General features: G+C 38.8%; 1 protein-coding gene across 4 annotated transcripts in view; it reads right to left on the bottom strand.

Moving 5' to 3' along the window:
* Positions 1–12,648, bottom strand: part of Eda2r (ectodysplasin A2 receptor) — a 47,224-nt gene extending 34,576 nt beyond the window's left edge. The window contains exons 1-3 of one of the 4 annotated variants that reach the window (XM_040744227.1): positions 12,517–12,648; positions 6,670–6,766; positions 1,528–1,618 (exon numbers count right to left, since the gene is read on the bottom strand). Coding sequence is in view for 1 of the 4 variants with exons in the window: in XM_040744226.1 (XP_040600160.1) it covers positions 6,670–6,766; positions 7,329–7,407 (176 nt within the window). In the remaining 3 variants the exon portion in view is untranslated. Of the gene's footprint in view, positions 1–1,527; positions 1,619–6,669; positions 6,767–7,328; positions 7,634–12,516 lie in introns of all 4 variants that reach the window. The other 3 variants (XM_040744226.1, XM_005081151.4, XM_013121306.3) reach the window with 3 other exon arrangements.
* Between the last annotated feature and the right edge of the window lie 2,514 nt (positions 12,649–15,162).

The following is a 15,162-nucleotide window of genomic DNA, read 5'->3' on the forward strand; positions in this document are numbered from 1 at the left end:
CTAGGTCCTGCCCTGGATGAAATGACAGACTATGAACACCCCCATGGAGGGCCTCACCCCTGGGGAAATGAGGGGATATTGGGAGGGGTTGGTGGGAGGGAATGGGAGGCGGGGAGGGAAACGGAGAGGGAACCTGGAATTGACATGTGAAGCAACCTTGTTTCTAATTTAAATTCAAATTTAAAAATAAAAATATATTTAAAAAGAGTATTAGGCTACAATGAATATGCCATATGTAATGCATTAGATTCTCTCTGGCATGGCTACCAACATACCCAGAGTTTTTGTACCTTTCCACCAGACTTGAATGGAATTCCTTGCCATAGAAGATGGGATCTGTAATTCCATATAACCATAGAATTCCAGACTTTTGGGACAGGTAATACTCATGGGTAAAATTTGACTAGTGGGTAAAGGGAGATAGGAGAGGAGCAAGAGGGGAAATTCTGTTTCTCCCCCACCTGCAAACAATGAGAACAGCTGCCTCTTCAAGATTGGTCATGAAGCAGTACCCAGAATGAAAATACATCTCCTGGCACTACTTCATCCTTTACTGCCCCACTTGCATGTTTTCACTCCTATATATTGGCTTTGAACATGCTCAATAAACCATTAGTTGATTTTTTGTTATTTTTTTAAGTTTAACTTTAAAAGAGAGACCAGGAAATAAGGGGAGGGAAAACCAATCTTAGGTGGTGATTGGTTTTCATTGAATGAATGTATTACAATAACTCTCTGAACCTCATCAATATGTAATAATTAACATGTGTTAGCCAAAATTAAAATATTTTAAAATAAAGATGAAAGATAAGTCACACAACAGACAAAATTTACAAATCATATAACTAATAAAATATTTATACCTAGAATATAATTGGAATTCTCATAACACAAAAATTAAAAAAAACACAACTTAAAATAAGCTCAGATTATGGGGTCCATGTCTGGGTTCCTGGCTCTGATGCAATCCTTGTCTGTGTTGATGTCTGAGACTCCTGATACCACTAAAGGCAGAGAGGACAGAGGTGTACAGAGTTGTCTTAGCACCTCACTGGCAACAACCTTAGGGAGAACTGGTCCTGCCTTCACTGGCTGAACCACTCAGAATAGAGGGTCTTACACCTCACTTGGCCAGCATAATAGAGCTGGCCCTGTTCACAAAAGGTATGAGGAAGCTGGCCCTTAGAGCATGAGAATGGGAGAGCAGGTCATGCTCCTCTCATCTGCTGTGTAGTGGCATGGGTACAGGAAAGATACCCTCCTCCCTTCAACACCTGCTTCAGGTGGGGGACCTGACCCCAAACCCTCCCCAGTTGCAACACTTTGGAGAAAGAGCCCTCCATCTCACCTGGGAACCACAGTGGAGTTGACCCTGTAGACAACTGTGTGAGTGAGCCAGACCTGAGAACATTTGAGGGGCCTAGCTAGTACTGCCTCCCTCAACTGCAGTGTGGTGGTGAGGATGAAGAAAGATGTCCTCCCTGATTGTCCCTACCTCCACCAGATGATGAGGGAGCTGACTCTTACCTTTACCAACTGCAACACTCAGGAAAGTGAGCTCTGCATCTCACCTGGGCAGCACAGTAGAGCTGAGCCTGTTGGTGGGGAGGTGGGTGAACTACCCAAGAACATGAGCCATGAGCGTGGTAGATCTGATCCTGCCCCTCAACCACCATATGATGCTGTGGACATGGGAGGCATGCCCCCACCTCCTGTGGCATGTGGGAGATCTGGCACTGAGATCATAAGAGTGAGAGCTGTCCCTGCCCCTCAACAGCAGCAGCACTCAGGAAAGTGGTCCCTACGCCTTGCCTGGACAACACAGTAGAGCTGGCCTTTAAGGTGTAGTTATGGGAGAACCAAATTCTATGGCATGAAAGCAGGAGAACTGGTCCGACAATTGCTCATCACTGCAAGGGGTGAATTAGCCAGAGAAATGCTGGAGAGCTCACCCAGGTGGTAAAGACAGGGGAGAGCTGGAGGGTTGACCAACCCTGCAACTACTCAGGTCAAGAACCAGGGCTTTTAGTTGGTTCACTCCAATATCGACCCCATCTATGATATGCAGGAGCATGTGAACAGACCCAAAGCTTCAGGATCTCCATGACACAGAGCAACAGCAGGATGTCCAAGAAGCGCTCCAGTGAGGGACTAACATCGAGAGTGTAGCAGAAACCAGAGGCCTTGAACCAGACCAATGACTCTTTGCTATGAACACTTGCACCTAAAGATACATGGATAGAAGGGTTTACTGTGTGACTCACTGTGTCACAATACAGCTTCCATAACAAGATTTTTCTGTTTTTTTTTCCTTTTTTAGTCTTAATTTTTATTGGGGGTTGAAGGTCAAAGTGCAGATATGAACAAAGTGATGGGAAATGAATGGGATCAATATACATGATGTGAAAGACACAAAGAATAAATAAAAGGAAAGTTTAATAAAATAAAAATGGCTGTCCTGAAACTCACTCTGAAGCCCAGGCTTGCCTCAAACTCATAGAGATTTTCCTGCCTCTACCTTCCAAGCGCTGGGATTAAGGGTGCGCATCACCACCAACCAACTAAATTTTGCAAACCATATAAGTAATAAAATATTTGTACCTAGAATATAATTAGAATACTTATAACTCAAAATTAAAAAGAATACAAAGTAACATAAGCTCATGAATGTGTGCTCAGTAGGAATGCAAATTAACTTGATTAAATATTTCTTTATACACAGTAGAGTGGCTATATATTTTCCTTAAATGTGGACAAACAACTTTCATGAGTGATGTAAACAACAAGGATTTCATAGACTGTTGTTCAGTCTAAAGTAGTGCAACATTTATAGAAAATGATTTATCAGTTCTTCAAAATGTGAAACATAGTTATCATATGATACAATGATACAGAAATTATTACTAAATATAGATTACTAAATATATGTGACAAGAGGTGAAAACACATGTTCACACATAACCTGGTGCATAGATGTTCCTAGTAGCATATTCATAATAGCAGAGTATTAAAATAAACCAAATGTCCATCAACTTGTAAGCAAGGTTGATAAACAGAACTTGGTATGCCTGTATAAAAAATTTATTCACCTAGAAAAAGGAATGAAACACATAATGTGTGCTATAATGTGTAATCAGTCTTTAAAATATTATGCTTAAGGGAAGTAGCTAGACATAAAGGGGCAATAATGTGACTTCATTTTCAAGATATCAGAAACAGACAATCCACAGAGACAAAAAGTAGATTTAATATTTGCTATGCTCTTGGAGGAGGAGCAGGGACTATGAAATGTGTAATAAAAATGACCAGGAATTACATATATTAATATGTATACTTGTAAACGTTAAAATGGTAAATTTTGTGTTATGTGAATTATGCTTCAGTTGTTTGAAAATAGATGACCTTCATTTTTCAAATTAAATACTTGAACTACCCTCTTGATCCAAATGATTCAACTTTTTACCCGAATTTCCTAATTGACGTGTATGTACACATATTATTATATCAATATGCTCTCAACTATGTGTACATACATATATTTATCCAGTAAGACTGGAGTGACAAAAACATGACTAGTGCTTCTTTACTTGTCCTGTCTCTGTCATCTGCATAAACCTGTGAGTGTGTTCTCATTGTCCTGATTTCTCAGAAAATAACCTAGAAGAGTGTTAATGCAGTCAGACAGGAAAGAGAAAAGCAGTGACATCGGCATTAATAACAATCTCAGCATTAGCTCACAGTGCCCTGAATAAATGATGCTGGCTAAGTTTCTGTTGGGTGTAAGGTACTCTCACACTGCTGTGTGTGCAGCTGCCTCTGACCACCATTTGGTCTTCTCAACTTGCAGAAATGCCTGTGGCATGAAGCATGGTCTCTATCTAGGATGGGTAGAACTTGGAGGATGACACGTCTAAATTAAGAACTCAGGACTTTAGTCTATTTGCTTTGCTGGGGCAGTACAGAAGTCCTGAAATTAAAAAGGGGTGATGAAGATAGCAGCTGGCCCATTCCCTGTCCATTCCTCTCATGCAAGCCCAATCACCACCCATGTGCACAGGGTTATCAAAAGTCAAAGCAGTTGCTCAACTTGGCCTTGAGAATAATTCCTTCCTTGGAAATCAGACTTCTAATCTGGATAGTGCCCTCATCAATTCCAAATATTTGACCTGCAATTCACATGTTGTTGTAAATGATTAGACACCGTCTCTCAGTTTTCTCTTTTCTGGTCTGGCCCAGATCCATTTCTAGCTCAGCTTTCTCTTGTCAATTTCCTATTTCTATATTATCAAGCATCTTAACTTCTTCCTAGCCCACTAATTGTGGATTTATTTATTTATTTCACCTATAATAACAGTGATACTTAGTGCTGGCTCAAGCTACACAGTCATCATGAGAAAGCTGATTAGGTTAAACACTTCAGACCACTTCAATCTTAGTTATATTCTGGAGGTTCCAAAATATGTTGATACCTGAGTACCACTCTTGAGTTTATGATATAATTAATCAAAATATGATCTGAGCTTCTGGAACTTTCACAGTTTATCCATTGATGCTCAAGTACAACTACTCTAAATAACAGTGTGGATTTAAGGGTTCCTTTAGCTTTGTCTTTCTGTATTGTTTAAATGTAAAGCATAATCAATAAAAGAGTGTTCCTGTCCTTCTATAGGCAGGCAACCCACCCATATTTTATTTTTTGTAGGAGAATGAGAGATAAAGGAGCAGAAGGCAGGGGAATGGATCCTTTAAACATATTACATTACCTTATTTTTAACTTTCAATAGCTTTTCCTTTTACTCCTGAGAAATCTGAAGTCCTTTTAATGGCCAGTGACCTTATGTAATCTGGCTACATAAACTTCATCTGGTATTTCTAGCCATAGGCTCTACTATTCTTTCCCTTACTGTGTTTACTGCAGTAACAGTGGTCTCATTGCTATTCTTCCAATTAAGCAGGAATATTTTCAGTGGAAGGCCTTCATACCTTCTCAAGGCAGGAGTCTTCACCTGAATATTTACATTTGACTGGTTCTCTCAACTTCTTCACTGCTTTATTATTATATCATCTGCTTCATAGGGCCTATCTGGCCACTATTTTAAAATTGGAATTCCTCTAATCCCCTTACCCCCTCGTTTCATTATTTGTCATAGTACATATACGTCACGGTTTTCTTATTGACATATATCCCATTTTTCTTCCAAGTAAAAAGGAATAACTATGACATCATTGTACCTATTATATTCACTACCCTATCCAAAATACTTAAAACAGTGTCTATCACACAGTAGTCACTAAATAAGTATTTATTATTTGAGCAAATTGTAGAAAAGAAATTTTACACAATAATAGTAACAACCTCATAGTTTGTAAGGTAGTTCTATTGACCTTCACAATAACCTTAGGAGGGAGCTAAGACACATTTTATCAAAAAAAAAAAAAGAATGAGTCTCAGAGAGAAAATATTACCTTAAGTTCATTTACTTGGTAAGAAAAAAAAGCCAAACTCTGAATATATTTTACATTTGTGTTGCTTGGTCCTCTTGTGGAACTCCTACAGCAGAGGCTGTCTCTAACTCTTTTCCTGGCTTTTGGGACCCTATTACTCATACTGGGTCACATTGCCCAGCCTTAATACATGGGAAGGTGCTTAGTCTTACTGCAACTTGATACGCCATGTTTTGTTGATATTCAAGGGAGAACTGTCCTTTCGTGGACTGAGATGGATGAGGAGGGGATTGGCGAGTGACAGGGAGAAGTGGGAGAGGGGCTGGGGGGAGGGAGGATGGTGGATGGTGGACGCTGTGGCTTGGATGTAAGATAAATAGATGAATAAATTCATTTAAAAAGAAAAAAGAAAATCAAGACTCAAAGGTGGCTTAGAGTGCATAAGTGCACCCTGTTTTCCATGGCAGTGTTTTACAAAAATAGTGAGTGCATAACCGCTATTGATTATTTTTTCTTTTTGTAATATTGTCAGTGAACAAAAAAAACTTTATAAAAAGTTAACTTGATTTTTCTTTAAATAATAATTTTAAAGGGTTACTGGGGAAGTTTTGGGAAATGCCTATACCCAAGATTAGTTAAAGTAAAACGTCTGGTGGTTAAGAATTATTATACTAGGTAAATAGTGGGATAGACTTAGACGGCTAAAGAAGGATGCCAGAAACAAGATGTTAAGTGACACATATATTTAAAGTTAGAAAGGGAATAGCAGCCATCAACACACAAGGGGAACAAAGGGGAAAACTAGACTCTGGTAACAGTAATGCATGATAAAATATTAATAATTAAGAAGTGAGCATTAGTGCCAGATGTTGTTTCAGGGATAGACAAAGAGGTTAAGGTGTGCCATTTTCATTTTGATTTGTGTAATAGTAAATTGATAGCCAGGAAAATAGCTTAGTGGGTAGGTAAACATGCTTGTCATGAACGACTCATGAACTGGATTTGAGCCTTATAACTCAAATTTAAAAAGCAAATTATCTTTTATGGTTTAATTTGCTAAAATATATGCCTGGGATAGAAATACTTAAGAAGACATAGGTGTTTATTATAGTTTTTAATTTGCTTCTTTTTCTATTTTCCTAGTGGCTTAAGAATTTAATTTATTCATGGTAACAATTTCAGGGGAAAAAAGTCCAAACTGTATACAATTAAAGACTGACTGACCTGCTTTCTTTGTCCTTTATTCCAGTGCACAAAGCAAGAGGATATATCCCATATGATGTGGGCAGAAGTATGTAGTTCTTTTTCAAGACAGTTGTCACTGTAGAGGTAGAATTAATAGTAAAGAAACCGGGCTACTTCTACTTATGCAAAGACAAACAGTAACCATATGAGTTAAATTTCAGTATGTGTGCCTGCACACATAGCTACTGCACAAAAACACATAAACTTCTCAAAAATACTGTAAATTGAGCAGAAGAAAAGGCCAAGCCCATACACAAAGTCAATCAATTCTAGTCTGATTATAAGGGGAACATATCCTTTTTATTTCCGCTGAAACAGTCATTCCAAGTAGAAATGAAGGCACAGAAACTACCTTGGACTATGTTCAAGGGAAAGAATGAGACAATGTATGTGAAAGTGCTCTGGAAACTCCAGATTGTGTTTCACATGAGAAGAGCTGCTAGGACTTTTGTTGATATCCCACCCAGAGCAGAGAAAAAAAAGATATTGGAGACAAGCCTCAAGTCACGTCAATGTTGAGCCAATATTTAAGTCTGACTTGCTCCACTGTCATCCAAGCCTAAGGAAGTCACTGGTTTGTGTATTGACCACCCTAAGACAGTATGAAATTATGCTATGAACAATAAGTAGTTACCTACCAGGAGAGTGCTTGAAGTGGAGATTCATTAGCTTCCCAAGAGAATTTGCCAGGATGTCCCGGAAAGAAGTTGAAATCATGATATGAGTTCTTTATGTGCATGGTTGGGAACTGTATGACTCAGAATGTGTGTTCTAATTTCTGATTTCCCTTTCTACTTTTTGGTCTTCATCATATTATTTCTACTCTGTTCAGATTATGAAGCAATCTAGAATAACTGTACCATCCTGAATCTGTCAGTTCTTTTTACCCAACAATAATCAAATATGACATTTATTCCTCTGAAGGTCAGGGGATGAAATATACCTACAGAAACAATGGGATAAAACAATAGGCACATGAAATACAATCCAAGGTAAAACCACACAATAAGACTAGGAAAATGGCGCAAGAGATGGAGGTCTATTCATAGAGAATGGTTGCCAAAGTTATTCCATGCCCCTTTTAAAACCCATGCCCGTAAAATGGGAAGGGTAATTAAAGGTGAACATTAAGTAAGTAAGATTGATATCCATTTATAAAAATGTCACAATGAAACTCAATGTATTGTATAGTAACTAAAAATTTTTAAAGAAAAGAAATATATGTGAATAAGTGCTCAAGAAGAGGAAGAAAGTACTGCACTTGAAAGGGTTGGTATTATAATAATATCTGATAAAAATAAACCTATTATTCCATATATAATTATGCTTTGTGAAATAATTTTCAAAAATAATTTCATATTTTGAAAATCCCACACAAAAGGTCATATTAACCTCATCTTTTTAATTCTCAGAGGAAAATACCATCCATCTCTATTTGAACCCCTTTAATAATAGGCATCTCCGTTCTCACAAGACAATGTGTTTTCATTATTTTTTTTTCTTCATTTTGACAACTGCTTACAATGTAACATAAAACTAATTGGGACTATATAGGCATGAAATGCAACAGGAATGTATCAAGGTGATCTCAACCTTTATGATTCAAGTAGAAAAACTGGAGCTACAAGAAAAAAAATTCCTGAAATGTACATAGTGTGATAAAATTATAGTGTAAGTTTCTGCTCAGGGTCCAGTGCCTCCTCTATTTTCCATGCACAAAAAGGCAGGGCATTTTCATGACTGACTGCTACCCTTTTTTTCTTCACAGCTTCACACACTTCTTGGCTGTGAAAACTCTCAAAAAAATGCCAAAGGGTAGAGTGGGTCATGGAAGGGAAGTAGTACTGCCCACTCTTTTTGGCTTATTCACATTAGTGACTAACAGCCTCCTGGTAATAATGACATCTTACTGTTTGATTCCATCATACATTACATGGAAACAACTTTACTTTTCAGAATTGGTTGCTATTTTTTATGGATCCATATAGAATATCTGTAAATCATCTAGAATGAATAGTTATTTACTACAAATTCAGTTGATAATTGTTTCTACACTCGTCATTCTTTTGGGACTTAGTAACAAAAAAGAAAATAGAACCAGAATAAAGAAGGCTAATTATGTGTAAGACAGCATGTACAGAGAAACACTGAAAAAATATAGTTAGTGCTAATAAGTTAGTGCTAATAAAAGACAGACTAGAACCATCCTCACATCTCTCAAAAGTATCTAATAATAATGGTCCTTTTAGTATATAAATTGATGATAAAACTAGCCAGTGCTCTTCCCAGTAAGCAACTTATGGGAGAATATATGGGTAGGGATAATCTCCTAAAGGAAGCAGAGAAAAAATAACTTCTGCTTCAAAAGCTTCAGCTCTGAATAATGACTTATGCTTTACTCCCTGCAGAAGGCATTCAGGTGGAACAGATCAAAAAGACATCTAACTAAAGGAAGGCTCTGCGGCCTGCCTTAGCTTTCTAGGCCGAAGTATCATTTGCTTTTCTTTTGGGTCTAGGGGCTTTTTCCTCCCTGGTTTCTCTTACTGAAAAATTTCAAAGATACAGTAACTGTTACAAGGCAATTGAAAGATTATTTTCTCTCTTCTGCTCTAATTGGAGACTTAACCTATATAGCCATCATCTTATATACAAAGTAGCTGTAGAAAATGAAGGAAAGGGAATTAAAAAAAACTGTGGGTTGCAGTTATGGCTCACACAGACAGAGACCAAATGTTCTCCAGGTTCCCTGAGCATTCTCTAGTGAAGAAATGGTGCAATTAAAGAATTGAAAGGAATAATACATTATAAAGAAGTTTGCCACATTCTCCCATCATGTTTCTTTTGCAGTTATTGCCATCTTTTTTGAGGTGTTACCACTCTATTTTATATAATTCAAAACCTCAGACTCATATTTTAACTAATAGCATGCCACATAATAAATGGAAGAAACCCAGCTGATTTACCAGGGAACAGAAGATGGAAGGAAATTTGGTCTCTAATCTTCAGATCTCTGAACTTTCAAAAGAGAGAAAGAGGTGTCCGTAAGTAGCTCCAAAAAGCACCACTAGAACATCTAAGTACAAGTCAGAGACATAAGAAATGCAGCTGAACAGAAGAAAAAAACTTTCAACAATCAAGGATTTCCTCCCAGACAGATAATGGGTTCTTTCAGAGAACAGTGAAGACTTTTCCTCTACAAGTGTTGTCAGAGATGAGGCAGATGTTTAAAGGTGAAGTTAAGTGTTGTAAAAGAAACATATGACTCATAAAAGCCTACTAGTCATCTGCATTGGGCTAGGTCCTTTACAAGATTATCACTTTTTAATTCTTCCAACAAGTGGGAACTATGTCCCATTTTTCAAGAAAACAGAAACTCAGGGAAGTTTTAATTTTCTCGCTGGGCTTACTCATGGTTCTATAAGTGGGTGGAAGAAACATCTCTTTGTTGTATAAAACAAGTTAGTGCTGATGCAGAATGGAAATATTGAGAATACCATGCATTTAAGAAGCCTGGGCAATCTATGGAGTCTCTGGTAGTGGATCAGTATTTATCCCTAGTGTACGCATGGACTTTGGGAGCCCATTCCACATAGAGAGATACTCTCAGTCTAGACACACGGTGAAGGGTCTAGGTCCTTCTCCAAATTATGTGTCAGACTTTGAAGATCCCTCATGGAAGGCCTCACTCTCCCTGGGGAGCAGAAAGGGGATGGAAGAAGGGGTCGGTTTAGAGGAGGGGAGGAGGGGGAGGGAGAGGGAACTGGGATTGCCATGTAAAACAAACTTGTTTCTAATTCAAATAAAAAAGGAAAAAAAAAGATTCTGAACAACAGATTCCAATTTGCACTATATAGAGGGCTAGGATGAAAATGTGCCCTCTTTCAAAGTGTAACCTAACCCTAGGAGATAAACCCATGCTTCTCTTTTCTAATCCTATGTAATTCTTCAGCTTCAAATTCAGAAAGAGGCATAGTTTGTGTGACTTGATAAATACATTGTCTTCTTTCTGTGCTCATAGCCAGTACATCAAGTTTAGGGCTGTCTACTTTTCATTTGTTCACTGCTCAGCTGATTCACATTTACCTAATTATTCTTCCTAAAGTACAAATCTGACTTTTTCTTTAATTCAGAAACTGACAGTGGCTGTACAATGATCTGCCAAATAAACAGAAACTCAAGTATCCTAAGTCTTGTGCAGTTTCCTCCCAATCTAACTTAAACTGTTTCCTAATTGTATTAAAGCATCCAATTCAAGTATTGTTCTTTTCATATGATCTGAGTTTCTTGCCATCAAGCAGTTGTTCGTGTTTTCTGTACTTAAAATGCCTTCTCTCCCTTTTCCACCTGTTGAAATCCTATCTGTGCTACATAATCTATCTTAAACAATAATGGTTAATATTTGTTGCGTGCTTATTTTGAACCGTGCTTAACAAGTATTTTACACAGTTGCAATATGGTGAAATGAGGTCTGTACAACATACTTTTGCTCTCTAGCACCCAGAGTTGTTAGGGTTGAAAAACTGTCAGCTAGGCATAATGAACACATACCTGTACTTATAGCATTTAGTAATTGGAAGCAGGGGGATCAGGAATTAAAGAGCCTTGTCTGTAAAGAGTTTCTTTCAGTCCAGCCTTATCTACATGGAACCCTATCAGGTCCTAAGGATACCAGGGACAAGTCTTGCTCAAAACAAAACACTCAAAAGCTATCAAAAAAGACAAATAAAAATCTGTTTTTCTCTGGCTCTAGTTGATATGATACTTACTTGACAACTTCAGAGCATTTTGACTGAACTTTTAAAGTTCACCTTGTGCAATATTATTGGTGTTCCTACACTCAGGATGAGTCTGTTAAGACCTAGCAGATTTAGCCTCTATATCACAGACAGCTTAGTACTTCAAACTTGGTGATAGAGAGTAAATATTCAGTATGCATCTTATGTTGGTTTAAATGTGTGACAGGATATAGGGGACAGGAGAGTTACCTAGACACAGAGTTCCACAATTTACTACCTCCCATTGTCCTACAGGACATTGGCCAAAGCTGCCAAAAGCTGTCCAAATGAGATCCCACAGCCTGTTTTCCCAGTCTAGTCTCTGGCAGGTCTCTTCTTTTCCCTGCACCCAGCCAGTTCTTGCAGCTGTCTGGGCCTTGGCCAGTGTTTGGGGTGAGGCCCGATCAAAATATCACTGTCCTGGGCTCAGCTTCCAGCAGCAAGTGATCAAATGAAACTCAGTCACTGGTGACAAGGCTGGACTGAAAGCCCCCATACACAGTGCCAAATTGCTCTTTACACAGGCCCGGACTTGCCCGAGCACCACGTGGGTGGGCTAGTAGTTCAGCTTTCTGCAGGATGCTCTAAATGTCCAATCCATTCCCTCCTCCTCTCCCTTCCTTATCTCTGGATCCCAGATGCACAAGCTTGTTGGACAAGTCCGGGCATATTCCCAGCGGCCATCTGGCTCCAGTTCGAACCTGCACAGGCAGGAACTGACTAGTCAAGGCTGCAGGGATAACAGCCTAAGTTTCTGGCATCTCAGAGAGTGCTGTCAGGGCACAAAGATGAAATTACTGATGGCCACAGAATACTGTCCCCCAAGTCATGCTGACTTTGTACCACCCTTACAGCGGTATCTAATGTGGTCTTCTATTTCGTACCTATGTGCTACAGGTTCCAACTGATTTACCACATGAAGGAAGGTTCCCACACTTACCCTGCCAAGATCAATGGATGGATCATACAACTGGATTCCCTGAACAAACACATTAGAGTACAGAAGGGACACTCTGCCCAGTAGCCGCCCCTCCGCCCCCAGCCTGCATACCGCTCTCAGAATAGGCGAAATCCGTTGCAACCAGTGTTCTGCTGGACTCATTTCACTTTCACGTGTGGCAACAACAGATCAAATCCATCCTCTATTTCTTTCATGTTATGCCTGTCCCCCTCCTTGCCTCTGTGAGGCATGCGGGACGACTATTGGACTATTCGATGTGTTTGGGAGTGGTTATGCAAATAAACCCCGCCCCTGCGAGGACACTGTGAGTCTGGCGGGTAAACAATAGCCAAGCCACAAGTATGGCAAGAGTTATTAAAGCTCCAGGAACTGAAGCTGGGGCAAGAGGGGGAAGGGCCTAGAGTTGGATCTAGCTGAATCCGTGGGGAGGAAGAGAGGAGGCAGCTAAATGCAGCTCAGTTTTTCAAAGTTCTGTGCGTGACTTAGCAGGCTTGGAGTTCCAGAAAAAAATCAAATCTCGGGAAATTTAGAATTCTCAGGCACAAGGAAAAGCCACTTCCCAGCTCTAACTTTGCAGTTTTATATTAGTGCCTTTCAGAAAATTAAGATTTTTTATCAGGAAACATGAAGCTGGGGAAAGACCACTAAAAATGAAGAAAAACTGAATTCTACACTTCACTCTGACTTTAAGCCATCCTGTTACCTCTGATGGCTTTCTTGGTCTCTCACTGTACAGACATATATGGTGTACACACACACACACACACACACACACACACACACACTCATATCATATGCATAATACCTCTAAGGGACCTTCCAAAAATGGTGCTTTCCAAGAGTCTTCTTGTGACTCCACAGGATACTGCAGGAGATGTACTGGAATGCATTAGAGAGAGAGGAAGAAGTGGAGGCTTGAACCAAGGTATAGAGGAGGGAATGTGCCTCGACCAAACTGAGACACCTCACCTGACCTGGGCAGAGGCCATGAATAGGAATTCAGAATCAAGTCTCAGGAGTCTAAAATCCTTTGGAGGAAAAGAACAAAATTGGATTAAAATAATGACTAGAATGTATTCGACACAAGTATACATTGGGTATAGATAGATAAATAAATAGATAGATAGATGGATGGATAAATATACTTTGGGACCATCTGACATCACCTCTGAGATTAAAAGGAATATCATTCTCTGGCATAGCTAATTTTTTCTGGAGTAAAGAGGAGGGACCAATAAAGCAATAATCTGCCTTTTCTTCCAGAGAGGGCAACGTTTCCTAAAAAAGAGGCCCCTTGATTTTCTCCATCTTCTTCAAATGACAGTGTCTGAGCTAGTGTTTGGAGACACCATTGTAATTAAAAGCATGCTGGTTTGGGAATTAGGGCCCTGACCAAAAATCAGATAATCTTTCCCAGTCTTGCTTTTGACATTTCAAACTTGAACATATTCTTACCTTGATGACCTTGAAATTCTAAACTGGTTCCTCTTACATGCTTGTGTACACATGCAGTGTCTGATAACACATAGATTTTGAGTTAGCATTACTGGTGTAAGGCTGAGCCTGACTTTCTAACAGGATCCCCGTTTGATACAGTTGCTTCTGAGTCACAGACAATAATTAGATATCAAGGGTCTAGATTGTGGAGAGAAGCAACATTAGCTGCTCAGCTCTACATTACCCAGCATTTCATAACAATAACCATCAGTTTTTGAAGAAAAACAGGCTTGTTTGGGCTCACAGTTTTAGAGGTTTTAGTCCACAGTTGGTTGCCCCTGTTTTTTTCTGATCTGTGGTGATTTATCTTATGCCAGTAACACAAAGTCCTTTCTATGATGACCAGAATCAAAAAGAGAGAAGTATCAAATGGTCTGGGTCTCACCATCTCCTTCATACACAGACCCCCTAGTTACCAAAGTATCTCTCACTAGACCTCACCTCTTAAATGCTCTAGCATTTTTCTAGAAGTACAATGTGCTACTGTACAAGCCATGGACAAATGGCGTCTTGCAAGACATTCCAGATTTAAACTAATGCAATCTGTAATGGTGCAAATTGTGTTCTTTTGTCGCTAACAATTGTCTTTGAAATAGGGTTTACTGTTTACATTTTACAGTTGAAGTAAATTCTAGTACTTCATGATTATGTCTGGAAGAAACCTGAGAGAAAAGTTGCAGAAAAACTTCATAGTGCATAAGTTATTGCTGAATTATTTGGAAAATGTCTCTGAGCAACTCTGTCTCTTCCCATATCTTGTACGGTAGTAGAATAATTATTGGTATTCACTAAGAACACTTGACAGGAATTCTTTCATATATTTTAATCAGTTAGATTAATATATTCATCCTAACAACCTGTGAGACAAAAAATATTGGAATAATCCTTGTTTCTACTTTTTGTAAAGATCATATATAATTCTATCTCTTAAATACATCCTAAATTCTGTAACTCAGCACCTTTACTTCAATTGTTCTGGTAGCAATGTGTTCCCCCAATCTAGTCAATTCTCCACTTAGCAACCAGAGTGAATGACCCTTTAAAATATTAATAAATCCAAGTATTTTTAAACCATTGTATGGATTGTCTAATTCTCAGTAAAAACCAAATATATTAATTATGGTTTTTAATAGTTTATATTCCACTCTACTCCATCTGACTGCCACCAACTTGTCATACCTATTTGGTCTCATCTCCCACTAATCTCCTTCATCACTATGCTCAACGATTTCAGTACCC

This window comes from Mesocricetus auratus, unplaced genomic scaffold, assembly GCF_017639785.1.
Source record: "Mesocricetus auratus isolate SY011 unplaced genomic scaffold, BCM_Maur_2.0 Super-Scaffold_100003, whole genome shotgun sequence".
Lineage (NCBI taxonomy): Eukaryota > Metazoa > Chordata > Mammalia > Rodentia > Cricetidae > Mesocricetus > Mesocricetus auratus.